General features: G+C 38.2%; 1 protein-coding gene across 9 annotated transcripts in view; it reads left to right on the top strand.

Moving 5' to 3' along the window:
• Nucleotides 1-18,141, top strand: part of LOC135966678 (uncharacterized) — a 267,601-nt gene that overhangs the window by 42,391 nt on the left and 207,069 nt on the right. For 8 of the 9 annotated variants that reach the window (XR_012421095.1, XR_010580214.2, XM_065526468.2 and 5 more), the window contains exon 2: nucleotides 7,863-7,926. Coding sequence is in view for 6 of the 9 variants with exons in the window: in XM_065526468.2 (XP_065382540.1) it covers nucleotides 7,863-7,926 (64 nt within the window). In the remaining 3 variants the exon portion in view is untranslated. Of the gene's footprint in view, nucleotides 1-7,862; nucleotides 7,927-16,588; nucleotides 17,115-18,141 lie in introns of those variants that run through there. The other variant, XM_074008990.1, reaches the window with a different exon arrangement.

Below are 18,141 nucleotides of genomic sequence, written 5' to 3'. Positions count from 1 at the left end.
TTGTAGTAGCAGATACTGAAGTCATCTGAATCATCCACCAACATGGCCTGTTTTGCACACAGGTCTGATATGTCAATACACCTCCATGAAGCACACATTCCTTTCAGCAGGGCAGCCTGAACGTCTTACACAGTGGCTCAGGGCTTTAAAAGGCAGGAAATCAAAACTTTCAGTCCTCTTGAAGGACTCTTCAGTTGGAACTAGCATAGTATCATTTCTATTGTATTCAAATGGTCAAAGCAGTCACAGGCCAGTGTGGATTCAAATTGGTTTAAGAGTGAATTCTGCATCGTGGTGGAGGGTGTCACATGCAATGGCAAGATGCGCCAGATGGCCTCTTGTGATCTTTGCCTTCTGTTAGCATGCTCTGTAGAGTCCCCTTCCACAGGCCTGACCTGTGTAACCAATACAAGGGTCCATGACTTCCCAGGAGAGGTCATAAGAGGCATTGCAGCTTCTACTTCATTCTCTCAGATCACTTTTTGGGGATATTTGGCCTCCAGGCTGACCAGCCTTCTGAAGAGGCCCATGTGGAGAGAAACTGAGGCCAGCACCAACTTGCTGCCCCTGTGAGTGAGTCCCTGTGGAAGTGGCTTCTCCAGCCCTAGTCAAGCCTTCAGATGACTGCCACCTCATGAGAGAACTCAGGCTTAAACCGTCCAAGTGGTTCCTGATTCCTGCCCCACAGGAACTGTGAGATTTAAAAAATCTTTATTATTGTTTGAAGCTGTTAAGTTTTGCAGTCATTTGTTACATAGCAATAGATAAATAATACAGAGGCCATGCTGGAGGTAACCTGAGGGCAGTGTTTATATCTGTTTCACTAATACATCTCATGCAGTATAGTACCTGACACACAGTTCAATAATACACGAAAGAAAGAAGGCCACGATGGCATAGTCATTGAAGAGCCCTCCCATTGCATGGCTTCTTGGAACGCAGGTTGAACAAACACCCTGAGTGCCAGGAAGCGTGATGTAGTGGGATGCCGGGTGCAGAAGCAGCATGGTCTTCATACAAAGACAGACCGCTCCGACAGTGTGGATGGTCACCTTTTGACAACGTGACAAGACCATTGACAGCCCTGACCTGTATTGTAGAATTGAGAAACCAAAAGCATCCTGAAGACTACAAAGATTGTATCAAAGACTTCCTATTTGTGCACATTGTTTTTTCTTCTTTCATAGAAAGTGATTAAACTGTTCTGCAGGAAAACTGATTTGTTCTTCAAAGAAAGCCCTGGCCTCTGCTCAGTGACTTGTATTCTGCTAGGATGGCTACCCATGGATTCAGGGCTGATTTGTTCTTGTATCCTCTCAGTACATTTATTCTTTCTTCAAATCAAAGATATGCCTACTTTTTTTTTCTAAGTATTTTAAAGAAATACCAGTGGAAATCAGAAAAGAGCTCTCACATGAGAAACTCTTAGTAACTTCAAAAATAGTCATAAACTCAAATTGCTGTTCTGTGTTTTATAGTTCACAATATTTCCCTGTATCTTTGAAGTATTAAAAAAGATATCCAAGAGAATGAACCTTAACCATATTTTATTAATACAATTTTGGCATAATCCTTCTATAGATCAGTATTTTTTCCAATATATAATTGTGGAATGGAAAATAATAAGAAAAATTACAGAGTTGAAGTGGTCTCTAGTTGGAACATTTTGGAAGAAAGCTTTGTGATCAAAAGCGGAATTTAAATAAGCTATGTGTCTTAAGTTCATATGTATTGTTTTTAAATGGACTAATTTAGAAAGAAATAGAAGCATAGCTTGAGAAAGAATAGACAGCATTAGTGAGAGTACTCCAAGAGGGACAAATAACATATGAGGTGTCAGGAAAGTGGCACAGACAGAACGAGACACATTCAAAGGTCAGCAAGTTGATTTCTTTGACTGGAGCAGAGAGTGTGCTGAACAATCACCACCCACCCACATGCCTTCTCATGCCGCAGATTGTCCTGTCAGCTTCACTCCCCAAATGAGAATCCCTTCATTCTTTTACATGTTTCCCCTGCTTCCTAGAATGAGGCAATAGAAGCCTTCTACCCGTCCTTAAAATGTACTGCTTCCATTCCCTACGTAAAACCTCTCGGATTGATGTTGGGAGGTGGGATTGGAAAAGACACCTGCTAACTGTGCTGAGGAAGCTCCTAACAGAGTGGGCTGAGGCAAAACGCTCTGGTCACGGTGAGGCACACCTGGAAACAATAGTGGTTTATCAGTGTGGGCGGGACCAATCAGAGGAGGGAAGATTTGGGGCCAGGATGAAGTCACACAAATGGCCCTTGAGTTCTACACAGAGTTTCTGTATTTTCCAATTGAAGGAGTATCTTTCAGTGTTTGAAGACTGGAAACCACGGTGAGTGGCAGATTGTCCTTGTTATATGTGTATTTGTTTCAGTATTTTCCAGTAAGGAGAACTGAATGACAGAATTAAATAGGCATCCTTTTTAAAATTGTAAAACAATGTATCCCCTTTGAAGAAAATTTGGAAAAGCAGAAAAGTAAGAAGTAAAAATAAGAAAAACAATGCCCAACAAAACCACATTATTAATTTGACGTATTTGCTTCTTCCAGCCCCCACTGCCTTATTTTCTGTGCATTGGTCTTTACATGCAACACACACATAACAAAGCACAAATACTCCAAGTGATTTTGAATTTTTCTTTTTTTCACTTAACATTCTATTATTTATTAATTTTTTGGTAAACATCATAAAAAATGGCTATGCTATCTCTCATTGTGTGTGAAAATGTAGCCCTTGGTTACTTAACCATCTCTGTCATTTTGGATATTTAGAATGATTTGGTATTCACTGCTATTAATAACATGATTAATTTCTCCATGGTTTTTCTGAATTTAGGATTTTTGTAAAGGATACATTTCTGAACATTTGATTATTTAATCAAAGGATAGGAATAGTATGATTATATGAGCATTGACCTGATTCTTTGATGATGTATATTTCCTCTTTACAATTCATATACTCTAATCAAGATCTAAAATCATATAAAAGACATGGTCTGTTAAGACTCTGGTTTAGGTTGTGTGTGGTGACTCATGTCTATAATCCCAGTACTTTGGGAGGCCAAAGTAGGTGGATTTCTTGAGCCCAGGAGTTTGAGACCAGCTGGGAAACATGGTGAAACCCTATCACTACAAAAAATACAAAAATTAGCTAGATGTGGTGGTGCATACCTGTAGTCCCAGTTACTCAGAAGGTTGAGGCTAGAGTATGGATTGAGCCCGCGAGGTTAAAGCTGCGGCGAACTGTGATAGTGCCACTGCACTCAGTCTAGGTGACAGAATGAGAGCGTGTCTCAAAACAAACAAAAAAGACTTGAGCTTCTCTCCAGACTTCTGAACTTGGTGTCACCACCTTGATGGATCTGCATCCTGAAAGTCGTTGCAAGTATTGTTGGTTGCAACCATTGGATTATGGGCAAACAGACACAGCTTTTTCCTGAGTGGTTTCCCACTCAAGAGGTGGGAGGGGCAGAGTAAAACAATTTTAAAGCCATATCAAAGATTATCAATCAATATGCTTTGCCAATAGCTTGAAAATGTGAGGAGATACAATAACACTTAGGACACAGAATCTGTTATTTTATTTTCTGTTCCTAAAATACACACTTTTTGGAATGTGCTCTTATAAAGTTTATAATGACTTCTATACAGAATGTTTGGATCCAATATGAAGACCTTTATGACCAAGAAATTTGATCATAGCAATATTGTTTACCTATTTTTCTCCTTTAGAAGCCCACTTTTTGTAAATAAAACGTTAGTATTTTTATTCATTTTATGGTTTGAGACTGTTTGCTTTTCACTAACCTTTTATTACTGTACAAATATTTTCCTATGTTGTTATGAGTGAATCCTCCTATTAGCTTCAATTCTGTAGTGTCATAATCACACAAAAGGCTGAAGTACTGATTATGCCTCAGATAATGTAGTTGTTAATGATCAACTTAATGTTAAAAGCCATTACTGCTCATTGACATAATTCTGAGAACATTATACTGTAGAAGTGCACCTTTTGTGTGGAAACAGAATGACAAAATTGAAATGTTAAAAGTTGAGTGTCTGAATAATAGCCTGTGAAATCATTTAGACAAGACCATTGTTGCCTCTATTGTTCAAAGACTAGAGAGTGACAGGATGAGACAAAAAAGAAGAAACACCACCACAGCTTCACTTGCAGGTTTGAAGGGAGATGGAAAAGAAAGAGAATCCCTGTTTGTTTCTGTCTTCCTGCAGGGTCTTCTCCTAACAATAGAGCACCCTCCTCTGGCCACTCGCCAAAAGGGGATGCCTGCTTGGGTTTTGATTGGCAGGACCAGAGCCAGGCAGGGGGATGCTGTAAGTGCGTTGCAAGAATTTTCCCAGTACAATGTTGTCTGAGAGTGACCCGGACCAGTCACCCGTGGCTTCCTCCATGTTCCATGCTCAAGGGCTTTAGGTCATGGCATTTGAAAGCTGGAAACAGACTATGGGAAGGCGGAAGTGTACGGTCACCTTCCCAAACAAGCTGTTAGCTCACTTTAATACTTTGCCACTGGTGTCTGTCTTCTTTAGTATAATTGGTCAATTTTGATCTGGAGGATGGAGGCAAGCCAACAGAGAGTCGAGAGACAGAAGGTGGTGTGTATGTGATACGGTGGGGAAGGGACATATGGGAGCCTCCATGCTTGTTTCGTGGAATCAATGGGATCTAAAACAGAGATACAGTCCATTGCTGGCTGGGTCATTTAGCACTTTCCGTGGTCAAAGACCTAATTCATGACCTTGACTGATCGTTTAACAATTTTCGTATTTGGTCATAACAGCAACAAGTGAACAAGCGTAAGTAGACTACAACTAGTTCTTCATTGTTACTAGAACTATCCAATCCTTAGAATCTGTTTCCAGTGAGTGAGTGACAGTTATCTTCATATAATAATATTCATGTTTCCATAAACATTCTATTTTCCAGGCATGGTTCTAAAGACTTCCTATGTACTAACAGAGGAGATTTTACTAAAGGAAGATTTCGCTAAAATGCATACTGGCGTCAGATTATCAGAGTGGAAGAATAATTGTATGCTTACAAGGGATGAAAACGTGTTCATAATGTACTTCAGTTTTACAGAAAAAATGGAATTATGCTTGAAAGTATTGTTTAAGAAAGTGGAGATATTTGTTATATACTTTAAAAAGGTTTCTATAAGATTGAATTATGAGCCTGGGCAACATAAGTGGGACTGTGTCTCTACAAAAAATTAAAAAATTAGCCTGGCGTTGTGATGCATGTCTGTGGTCCCAGCTTCTTGGGAGGCTGAGGTAGGAGGATCGCTTGAGCCCAGGGGTTCGAGTTTGTGGTAAGCTATGATGGCTCCACTGCACTTCAGCCTGGGTGACAGAGTGAGACCCTGTCTCTAACAAATAAATAAACAAAATATAACAAAACTGAATTATGTATAAAAATTTTTATTGACATTGATTTTTTCAAAGGGAAATTTAATTTTTAGAGCAGTTGTAGAGCTACAAAAATATTGCAAAGAGAGTACAAAAAGTTGCCATATCCCCCATACTCAGTTTCACCTATTATTAACATCTTACATTACTATGGCATATTTGTTATAGTTAATGAAACAATATTAATACATTATTGAAGTCCGTAACTTATTCAGATTTCCCCGGATTTTTCCTACTGTCTTTTTTCTATGGATCTTATTAAAATAGCACAATATTTAGTTGTCATGTCTCCTTAGGTTCCTCTTGGCTGTTACAGTATCTCAGATTTTCCTTGTTTTTGACAACCTTGACAGTTTTAAGAAGTACTGGTTAAGTATTTTGTAGAATGTCCTTCGATGGGGATTTGTTTGATGCTTTTTTAAATGAATAGACTGATTTTATCAGGATAATTTTTACTGTTACTGAAAAGACTTTTGGACTTCTGGCATATTAGTTTGTGGGGGAACAGCTTATAGTCTGTAATTAATGAAGAAAAAGTCATTTATTTGGGGCAGGGGAGTGTTGAAGATTGGACTGATATATGGATAGGTCCCAATGAGTTGGCAGGTATGTAAGACAAAAATTTCAGAATTCGTTCTGAAAACATTAATTCCTTTCTTTACTCAACAGACATTCACAGAACACCCACTGTTTGCCAGTCACTGAGCACAAGGAATACAAATCTGAACTAGTGACAGGAAGATTAGCTTCTCAAACTGCCATGCAAAAAATGTTTTCCATTAAAGCTTGAGAAAGAAGGGATATGACAATTTCTTTCCAAAACCTATAACGGTGTCTATATTGTTACTCTCTTCAATTAAAACCTACTTCTTAATTTTTCTCCCAGCAGATATGGAGATTAATAACAAATATTTATTAATACCATTCTATATCGCAAAGCAAAGTTTTCCTTAATAAAAAAATTCAGTGGGTTTTTAAATTCTTGCTCACTTGCACCTTTTTTGTGTGCCTTCCGAATTACTCCTTTCAAAACATTTATGCAAGTTTACCTGCATTAGACCTTATACTCCTTTTTCAAACTTCTTATTTTGAAATGATTTTAAGTGTACAGAAAAATTGCAAAAATAAAAATAAAAGAGTTCACTTTTTCATTCAGCTTCCTCTAATGTTAACAATGTAACATAATCAAAGTACAATGATTCAAATGAGGAAATTAACATTGATGCTTTTTTCTGAATTATAATTCATATTTGCATATCACCAGTTTTTTCACGAATGTCCTTTTTCTGTTTCCTGATCTGGTCCAAGATCCTACACTCTGTTTAACTGCTGTGTCATCTTAGTTTTTTTCAGTCTGTGACAGTTCTTCAGTCTATGTATTCTGTGATGTTGACATTTAAAAAAATAACATTTCCATGAGCAGTTGTATTGTAGAATGTCTCTCAATTTGAATTTTACTAATATTTTGCAATGATTAGATTGAAATTATGCATTTCGGTAAGAATATCACAGAAGTAATGGTGTATCCTCAGTTATCACAGAGGGGGGTACTTAATGTTGATATGACTCATTACTCATGGTGTTAACCTTAATCACTTGGTTAGAATAGTATCTTCTGGATTTTTCCATGGTAAATTTACTGTTTTTTTCCGTAGTAATCAATAATACTTTGAGACTAGGCAAGTACCTTGTTTTTCGTATTTTTTTTTATGTGTCCCCTGTTCTTATCATTTGAAGGACTTGACTCAATATCATCTAAAAATCAGTCCTATAAATTGAGCAATTCCTTTAAAAGAGACTTATACTTGAGATTTTTTTAAACAGGTATTGGTGTGTTGTTACTTAGAGTTATAAAATAAGTTCATGAAAGATACAGCATTTTCTTCAATCAAATTGTGTGGGTGAAAAAATAGGATGTCAGTGAAAACAACAGCTCCCATAAATTATACTTGGGATAAGTAATACTTAAAAACAAACAAACAAACAAATAAAAAAAAAAAACACCTAAAGCCAGAGTACAGTGAAGGTGTTCTGTAGTTGGCCATGTACCTAAACACATGCAGAACATATATATTAATGCTGGTGAATTTATATTCACCAACATTTAACTCCTTAGTTTTTCAGAAGTAGACTCTAAGCTTTCTTCTTAGAATATTCTATTCTGCCTCAAGAATTCTATTCTAATGCTATTGAGAAGAGTTACTTTAAAATCAGGCCCATTTACTACTAATGAATTAGGATACATTAGCAGTAACTACACTGGATCCTAATTAGAAAAGGACAAACTGCTTTGGGAAAAAGTAGGTCTAAATCTTTCTTTTGCTATGCAATTATGTAATTTTCAAAGTTAATATTTTTCTAATAGCCCTCTGTTTTAATTCTCCATGTCTTTTTATTTAAGACTCTGGATATCTGCTCCAACTGTCTCCTCTGCTGCATCGTCCTTTCTAACAGAGTTGACTTGGGTAAGTTGTTGCCATATGTCACCCCTCTTCCTCATAGACTTCTAGACTTTTAGTACCAAGTGTTTTCTTTATTGCTTATAATTAACTACTTTTTGAATGTATTGTTTTTAGTTTTTATTCACTTACTTATATACTGATGTTACCCCTACATTATTTACTAATGTATTTATGTTCTGTCATTACACTCAAATCACCCCCAAAGACACACATTGAGTTTATTCATGCACTTGCTTCAATCTGTGCTGATGTAAAACATAGGCTAGGCTAGGTGGAAAATGTGAAGGTAAATGAGTCAGATTCCTGTTTTCCAAAACTTATTCCATCAGAGAACATTTTGAGGAAACATCTTTGAATCTGGGCTGGCTTTTGAATGAAATCTCAGATTTTTGGGGGAAGGCTAGAATGTATCTTAGCATATGTAAAATTTCTATAGAGGATAAATATATTGTCTTGCATTCTAGTGGGAAATTAGCAGATTTTATTGATGATGATGATGATGATTATTATTATTATTTTAGAGACAGAGTCTCACTGAATTGCCCAGGCTGGAGTGCAGTATTACTATCATGTCCTTGAACTCCTGGGCTTGCAGGAGCCTCCCAGATAGCTGAGGCTAGAGGTGTGTTCCAGACACCACACCTAGCTAATTTTACTTTTTTAAAATTATGTTTATTTTTATTTTTTTGGGTAGAAATGGGGTTTTGCTATGTTGCCCAGGCTGGTCTTGAACTCCTGGCCTCAAGCAATCCTCCCACCGCCGCCTCCCAAAGTGCTGGCTTGGGACGACCGCACTTGGCCTAATAATTAGTCAATTTGCTAGAATCTAAAGGTGTGTGTGAGTGAGGAAAGAGGGAGGGAAGATGCAGAGAGAGAATGACGGACCGAAAGAGGGAACAAGAGAGAGAGTGAGTGGGGTAGGTAGAGCTGAAGTAGAGACTGGAAGGAAACCCAAGTTGTTCAATAGCAAATGGAACTTGAGAAGGTCAGGAAGAGTTCCGTGGAGGAGCATGAAGGAGGAGCAAATGAAATTCACTTGCTCCCTTTGACGAGGTGAAAAGAAATAGCCTTAGTTTATTTGTGTGCTTCTGAACCTTGGTGCACCCACCACTAATTCAGAGGCTGTGGGAAATCCAGATGCAGTTGTTGTTCTCTTAGAGCTCCATTAGGACCCGATCCAGCCCCTGCTAACATACCAGGAGGCTGCATTGGCAGCAAACTGATCCACTCCTAATGTACTTGAGGGGAAAACTTAATGCCTTTGCTGTGCCATTTGAATGTTTTTGTTTGAAAGAGCATATAGATTATTTATAGTCCACCAAATAAACCTGAGGGTCTTTTAATAAACTCATAGATTAAGTTGCTCAAAGGAGTTTATTGAAATAATATCTGATTTTTTCCATGACAATGACATTCCATGAGTTTATGGCTCTATCCCATGAGGAACAGGATTTCCCACCTTACCCCATGGTATCTGTGTATCATTTCAACATTCAGAAGAAATGAAAGCGAGGCTTTTGGTCACTATACCAGCTTCTCTCACAATGATTTTTTCTCAAAAATAAAAACACAGATTAAAGCAAGTGAAGGGAACTGATTAAAAAAAAAAGAAATTGGGAAGAGCCGAGTGAACTGCCTTCTAAGGCAAGTAAGTTGAAGCTTTTTGATTAACCTGTTTTGGGGAAGAATGTGAGTTTTACACCTCATAGTCGTTTTTGAAAGACACCACATCTTTTCTGGTCAGAATATTAGGGATTTAGGGAGTTTGGCTTGGGTCGGATCCAAGAAAGAGCAACAAGGACGTAAAAATCCATGTCATCATAGCCAGAAGCTTTGATTTCAGCTACATTTATTTATTCTCTGATGCACTGGAAGAGCTCACAGTTGTCTGAGAGTGTGGGATTATTGTTCACACCACTCACGTCACCTCTGCAGTTCACCCCACACTCCCACAGGGGACCATTTCACCATCTCTTTCAGAATTATGCTTGTTTCCCTTTTCTTAAAATTAAACCACTTCTTTACAGTGAGTTGCTTGAAATCTAAAATTTTAAGAAGTTCCCCAATATTTTGCCCATTTTACCTTTATATTTTCCCCTGTCAGTACTTTGACCCCAAATTCCCCTCATCCTTGTCAGAGGTCTTCTTTGCTCCAGCTGTCTCTTCAAATCTCACATCTCACTTGAAATTTCATTTAAAATCTCTAGCCTCTCCCTACTTATTTCTCCCTTGGCTGCCATTTATTTAACTTTATAGTGACATTTTCTAACTCCATAAAGTTTTCTGAGGTAACAATCTTTATGAAACACACATGATTCTATTGTATTATTTTTTTTTTCCAAAGGAGAACACAGCCAGAAAAGAACAATGAAGAACTGTTTTTATTTCAAATAGGACAAATTAATAAGAAAAACATAGACCTATCAGAGTGAGAAGGAGTTTTAAAAAATCATCTTGTCAAAGACCCTCATTTGATAATGAGGAAACTGAATCCCAGGGAGTTGGAGTTATTTTTTCAAAGTGACATACGTCATGCAGATGAGGCTGGAGTTGGATTTTCTCACTCACTTTCCAGTTTTCTTTCCATTCCACCATACTGCTTTTCCTAGATGTTTGCTTTGAATCAGGAGTGCTGAGACATAGCAGTTCACTTGGAATGGTTTCTGGAATGATTTCACTCATCAAATAGCTATTAATGGGACCCACTGTAGCCACTGGTTAGGCACTAGGGATGCACATTAAATAGTCCTATGTCCCTCTCTCATGGGGCTTACATTTAAGTGAAGGAGATCAATGACAAATAAACAAGGGAATCTGGAATGCCAGGTAGTGGTATGAGCTATGAGGACAAATGAAGAGATACCAGAGATAGAGAGAGTGAACAATTGGGTGGGTGTATATTAGGGTTCTCCAGAGAGACAGAATCAGTAGGATATATATATAATACCTATATATATATATAGACATATATAGATATATATATATAGACATATATAGATATATATATATATATGATGGGAATTGGCTCATTTGACTATGGTGGCTGAGAAGTTCCACCCCAGGCTACCTGCAAGCTGGAGACCCTGGGATGCCCATAGTGTGGTTCAGTCCAAGCCTGAAAGCCTCAGAACCAGGGGAGCCAAAAGTGTAAGTACTGGAGTCCAAAGGCTGGAGAGCCTGGAGTTCTGCTGTTCAAGGGCAAAAGAATAATATCCCAGCTCCAGCAGAGAGAAAGGAAATTGCCTTTCTTTGCCCTTTTTCCCCACATCTGGGCCCTTAGCCTATCAGATGGTGCCCAGTCACATTGAGATGGTATTCCCTACTCAGGCCTTCGAGTCATACACCAATCTCCTTTGGAAACACCTTCACAGACACACCCAGAAATAATGCTTGACCAGTTCTTTAGGTATTTTTTAATCCAGTCAAGTTGACGCCTAAAGTTAACCATCATGGGTATGTGGGTTCGGGGTAGAATGGCCAGGGTGGACCTCTTTGAGGAGGTAACATTTGAGCAGAGGTCTGAATGAGCTGAAGGAGAGACCCATGAGATCATCTAGGAAAGAACCTTCCAGGCAAAGTGACCAGAAAGTGCAAAGACCCTCAAGTGGGTAGGAATACAAATGAGTTTCATTTTGAGAATACAGGCATAGCTTTTGAATTACGCTGAGAGGTTTCTTTTGTTTGTTTGTTTTTACTATGTATCAACTAACTAAAATCAAGAACACTTGAATTCTAACAGACAACACTTTTAGGACTGATTTGTGCCAGATTCACTAGTTTTCCCTTTCTTTCATTATAAAAAGTCTGGGAAGTGGGGCATAACCTTCTTGCTACAAAGATGCAGTGGAGAGAATCATATTTGAGTGTGGAAATTTCATAACTAAACAGAACCATCCTAAAAATCTAGGTTTAGCTTTTAGTTAAGTGGTACTGTCAAAGACAAAGTTTATATAACTGGCAGAACCAACTGTTTGTTGGAGCTCAGTGCTGACTTTCCACATTGTAACCCAAAGGGTATGCCACAGGGGATCTTTATGAAGCCGGCCAATGGTCTCACAGAAAGAGACTCAGGAGGGTAAGAGGAGACTTGGTCATGAGCTGCTGCTGTTTTTGTAAACTGATGCCCTGGGATCCATGATCCCACAATAAGGAAAAGGCTAGCCCATTTTGACCTTTACAGCCTGTTGCAAAGTCATTGCTGAGCTATTATTTGAGTAGATTGAGGTAGAATAATGTTCAACTCAGCTTCCTGGAGCTGCATTTGAAATGCAATTAATTGACTGCTGTTAGTTGTCAATTAACATTTATTATCAATTAGTTCATCAAATTGATTAGTTGGCAGGACCTTAAAGTCTAAATGCACTCCTTTCCATTATAAATATGTCTATAAGAGTAAAAGCTACTCACTAATTGATGTCAAACTGGAATTGCTTATGTCGTACTTGAGTCTTGTCCATATTGCATTTTAAAATCTATATCAAGCAAACTTGGATAATACATGTAAGGTTCACACTTTTAAAATGTGCCTCGTTGTAATTGTTTTTTTGTGGGGATAATCAGTAAATAAGCCAGGTTGAAACTTTATACTGATGTCAGAAGTAATAGGACTTGTAGTTTTATATTCATATGTCTAGAGTGATTTTACTATGGGAAAAAAGCATTCTGTCTCAGTGTTGCTGAATTTTTTGTACACATTTAAGGCTTGCATGTATCAGTTTTGACATTTTGTGAGTCAACTAATATAAGGATGGAAGCTTTCAATAGCTATCTAGAGGAAGGTAAAATATGTGTATATACTTTGCAACGACCCCTGTTTGAAAGACAAGCATATATATGTTTATATATTTTTGATATTTTTATCACCTCCCCTCTCCCCAAAAAACTTTTCTATAATATACCTGCTTTCTAGGCTCTTCAGCACCCTATCCATTATCTAAAGTCTAATTAATAGATTTTCAATTTCCTCTTCCATTCCTCCCTTTGGTTAAAACAACAACAACCACCACCACAACAGCAGATATACCACTATTTAAAAAGATACATTTCTTTTTTGGGGAAAGGAAACTTACAGACAAATATTTAGCTTTCAGCATATGACATTTTTCTTTATCTTTTGTACAACTTGGGAAGCATGGAAGGAAACTAAAATCTACCCCCTATCTATTTAACAAAACCCAAGATACCTACAAGGGATTATTCATTTTTATTGCCTTTGTGCAAAAAGATAATTCCTGCCTCCTCCCACCCCAAATTGTGACCTAAATATGGCTGAAAGACACAACATGTGACCTGCTTAGCGCTGCCTGCCATGGCCTCGAGCCACAGCAGGAACTCTATTAGAGGGAACGGCACAGATGCTACCAGATGGCCAACATATTGTCCAGAGATGACCCGTGTATAATTGCAGAAAGTTCAATACGTTCAGGTTTTGAATTTAATGGCATTGACCACCTTACCTACTGCTGCTGCATGCTTTATTTAAGGTGGAAATATAGTTTAAGAGAGAGTAAGGGAACTCCTTACAATGTTACCTTCTGCCTTTTGCCAAGCACCAAATTGCCTAAAGGTGGGATTCCAGGTGTTCCCAGCTACCTGAACTATGAGCAATGTGCGCCCTATTTGCTTGGCCTTCATTATTTGAGTAGAGAGCTTTGCTTTTTAATCAACTTAGCAACAGATAACATTTCCCAAATACACATAATGCATTTTCGTGATTCTGGCTTTTTTGGGAGGAGAAAAGGGGGATGATGGATTGGGTGGATTGCTGCTTTAGCCTTCTCTGGGTTACTTGTACCAAAAGTTGATTGAATTTAATTACTTCACTTCCTCTACAGCAACTTCAGTTCTAACAATGTAAGATACCAGTGGTGGATCTAGTTCCCATAAATGTATATTTCCTGTCATATAATACTTTATTTTGGGGGGTATATGAAGTTGATTTTGCTGCATATACAAATACATAGTCACTTAAAAACAAGAATATGTATGGGCTTTAGTTACTAAGAATTTGAACCTTTTCTCTCTGAAGAAGAATGGCAATTGTACGTTATATAAGGATAGAGAACCATTGTTTCAGTTTCCTTTTGCAGGCTGTTATTTCTTAAAATGTTTCTGCTAAGCAAATGTAATCACGATGGCATGCGTTATTAATTCAAAATAGCTTCTCAAATGGCTCAAGCTCTGGGATGGCAGCATGTCTGTTGCAATGTCATTTGTCATAATTCTTTGCTCTTATATAGTGCCTTTTCTCCAAGCCACTCACATACTACATTTGCTTTGTGTCTATATTCAAGACAAAAGATAAATCCTTATTTTGTTTGAACTTTCCAATCTATTGCATCTTTTCATATTTACACTGCACTATCTACTGATAGGTCTGATTGGTTTCCTTGATAAGTCCTGGAAAAAGAATTCATGAAATTGTCAAGGAAAATTATATTCTTCTGCCATAATCTGATTTGAGAATGAATTTTATGGTGGAAGCCATTTTACAGTACATTCAGTGATGTTTTTCTGACACTTGTCATCATTAATTGTGCTTTACAAAGTCCCACTTCTTATTTAAAATCTGAATCCGAATTATTTGTACCAAAAGAAGTACATGTTAAGTGCTTGAAATAACCTTGGATTTTTTTTTTGGTTAAGAGTATGTTTTCATGAAAACAGTTAAATGCTGTTAAACAAAAATGAATAATTGTAGAATTAAAAAGATATTCTAAGTTATTGTTTTATGATTTGAACTTGCTGATAAGCATTTCAGGACATCACAAACCTGATTGGGTAGTGTCCCTTTAAAAGCAGACTGGCAGCTGCTGTCAAAATGGAATGCACCCCCAAAACTTGCTGTTTATTCATATCCCAGTTAAAGCTGAAACAAACAACTGAAACTAATCACGCTTGAAGTTGGGTATCGCCTTTGTGAGCTTTATGAGCCTATTTTTCTGAAATTAGAAATTGCCTGAGTGAAATGTTTCTAGCTAAACTGCTTTCTACTGAAGTCATGATTTTTACAGTCAGATAAATGCCCCTTAAGCTCCATTTATGTAAGCGTCAGTGACATCCAGTGGCTAGCAGGCTGATCACAAGTGCATCTCCCTGCAGTGTGAGGGGCCCATGGTACAGAGGTAGAGATGGCACTGGCAACCACTCTGCAGTTGATAATGTTGTTTCTACTCAAGAAAGTTGGTTTTACCAAATGTGGCCCTCTGATTAGGTTGACTAAACATTCCACCCTGAACTTTGAAATAGCATTGATAGAAATGAGATTTGAAAATTGGAAATAAAATTGCATGTAAGGGCTACATAGGAAAATGCCATTGCTTGGAAAACATAATTAGCATCTACGCTAAACCCGAAGCTTGAAACTCTGCAGGTGTTATTTAGAAATGGTTATCGGGGAGCTTACACAGCTTTCAGTTACACAAAGAGGACTTGTAAATTCTAGTGAGATTGGTTCATTATGCAGAGTTGGATGATGTTGCAGCTAATGTTTCAAACACATATGCTTCATAAAATGGTCCACCTTAATTTGAAAAAGGTATTACTTGCAATTATGTCAGCTATATAAATTTATTTGCAGACAGTCAATTCATATTGATCATAACCTGACCTCACAATGACCTTGAGGAAAGGTAGTCTGTGATGGGTATAGATATTGGGATCAATACCAGAGTGCAATCGACTACACCTAGTTACTGATAAATGAAGTAAAAAGGTACACTATTTTCAGAAACAAAGATAATAATGCTCATTTAGTCAACCGTTTGTAAAGGTTTAATATTGATACATGTAGTTATAATGACATCCTCGGGCATTTTCAAGTGGCAGAAAACAATAGGGTAAGGAGTCACTGAACACATTAAGCAGAAAGAATCATTACTTTCCAACTCCAACAAAGACATTCCACAATATTTGTGTCAACAATGCTGAGAACCAGGGCATTCTCTAAGCCATACAGAGAGAGACCACAGTTTCAACTGCACGAGGCTGTCTGCTTCAGTGTTCTTCTCTGTGTGCCAGGTCTTGTGAAATGAAGCACCGTATTACGTGGGAACAAAGCCTCCAGGACCACACATTGTACGTTAGTACTACCCTCTCTTGCACATTTGCGGCGGAATTAGCTTGCCTATCCACAGGTATAACCAACTGTAATCATGAGGAAGAGAGCATTTGGTCTCAGCGCATCTGCTCCATGTTGATGCATTCCCCTCTGCTATGGAAAGTTAAAAGAAAGGATGTTAACAAAAATTTCCCCCAATTGTTCCTTTCTCTTTGCTGGGAATTCCACAGAGTGAGCACTTGGCAAGTTATGCAGAACCTAAGTAAATAGAATCCATTGGCAAAATGGTAACAGGTTGTGCAGCTTAATTGGAGGAGAGAAGTTCAGGAGCCAGCCCGGTGTCTGCTGCACCCAGTTGGTAAATTGTGCCTGTGGTGAGAACAGAGTGATTTTGCAGTAAGCTCATTTTGGGTAACTAGTCAGCCTGCTACTGTGAGCCAAGAAATATGAGGATTTGGTTTCAGTGTGTTTTTCTTTTTTCCTTTTTTTTGGTGTAAAATATATTTCTATATCTTAAGCTTTGTTTATCTTTTGCCAGTATAATTTTGAGAAATCGGTGCCAGCACTCTGATATTGTCTTCCTAAGGGAGGGAAATGCTGAGAGACATTTGTGGCTATTAAAACCTGCAAACAGAAGGAAAAGGCTCTGTTCGCATAGATTCCACTTGAATGTTTTCCCTGAATGCTTAAGTTTCTTAGGTGATCCCTACAGTTAATCTCCTGGTCCCAGGCCTCAAGCCACATGCTTTTTCACATGGTCTTCCTGTTTTGCAGGCCAGCTAGTCATTTGCTACCTGCTTTTGCTTCTTCCGCTCTCATGAAGCTATTTATTAATAAACCTGTGTTTTCAATATGGCACGACATCAATAAACCTCCAAGTGGTTCCGTTAGTCAGCATTCTGGGAAATCCTATGCTATATTGGAGAACTGTATATCTCCATTATTGCTTCCCATAGCACAAATAAAGAATACCCTCTTACCTCCACGACATCCTCTGCTCATTTTAAAGGGTGAATGCATATTCTCCCACAGGCGCTGCGAGCTGCTGAACTTGTGTTTGTCAGCAAGTGGAGTGTCGCTGACACTGAAGATACCCTGAAACACCTATAATCAAGGGACATGCTAATTTCAGGTATTAAGAACCAAATTACTTCAGCGAGCTTCAGTCTTCCGTTTTCCTGAAGTCTTTAACCAATTGGAGGGACAGGCAAATTCTGGACTTTAGATTTTTCTGTTCTGCAGCTGTGGGATCTGATTTCCAGCGTGTTATTAACTGTCACAAAGAAAATATCAGTAATTAGAAAGATAAGAATAGACTTTTAGATACCTTTTTGGTATCAGACAGAAACAGTAGAATAATCTTTGTTGTTTATACCAACTAAAAAACTTCTGGTATTTACTACTTAAGACAAGGGTGATAATAACATTTCCACACAACCGTAAAAAAGGGTTTGGCCAGTGAATGCTGTGGCTTCTCTCTATTTTTATGACTTCCCCAGGAGAAAGCACAGTGGCAGTTAGGACAGAGGGATGATAGCTTGGAGGAGCTGTCTGAAACTGTCTTTGACTCTGAGCCTGGGTTTCCCAGAGGGATACCTTTAAAACTACAAGTGGTACATATTTGACATGAGGAAACTGACTTTTAATATTTCTAAAGGTGCTTTTAATAAAGCAGATTTAGGTATCCTAAGAAAAATTTCTTTCTAATAGCCTAGAAATCCCTGACCACTCTGGAACTGGTCTCTTTATATCTGACATCCCCAGCTAACTTCATGACAGGGCCCATTAGTTTGGGGATGTCACAAATAGCTCAACTATGAGTTTCTGACCATCTTGCCTTGCCCATATCTGCTGGCCTGGCTCTGGGCTCTGACCAGGGGCCTTCCTGCCTGCCTAGATACTAGCTAAGTTATTAGAAGGCAAAGGCCTATCAATTTTTGCTGCCAACCTTCTACTTTGTATTCTAATTTCATTTTTGGTAAGAATCTCCACTAAGAACAGGTAGCTGTCAGTTATTGTCAGGGTCCTGTGAATTTCCTATCTCCCAGCTACTATTTGTTGACCCCACCTGGGCTAAACCACCTTAGCTGGTCTCTGGCCTGCTTCTTTGGCTGATCTTCCACTGTCCGTGGTCAGTTGTTGTTTTTTCCAGATTCCAT

This window comes from Macaca fascicularis, chromosome 12, assembly GCF_037993035.2.
Source record: "Macaca fascicularis isolate 582-1 chromosome 12, T2T-MFA8v1.1".
NCBI classification, from domain to species: domain Eukaryota; kingdom Metazoa; phylum Chordata; class Mammalia; order Primates; family Cercopithecidae; genus Macaca; species Macaca fascicularis.
This window is presented reverse-complemented; position numbering and strand designations above follow the sequence as displayed.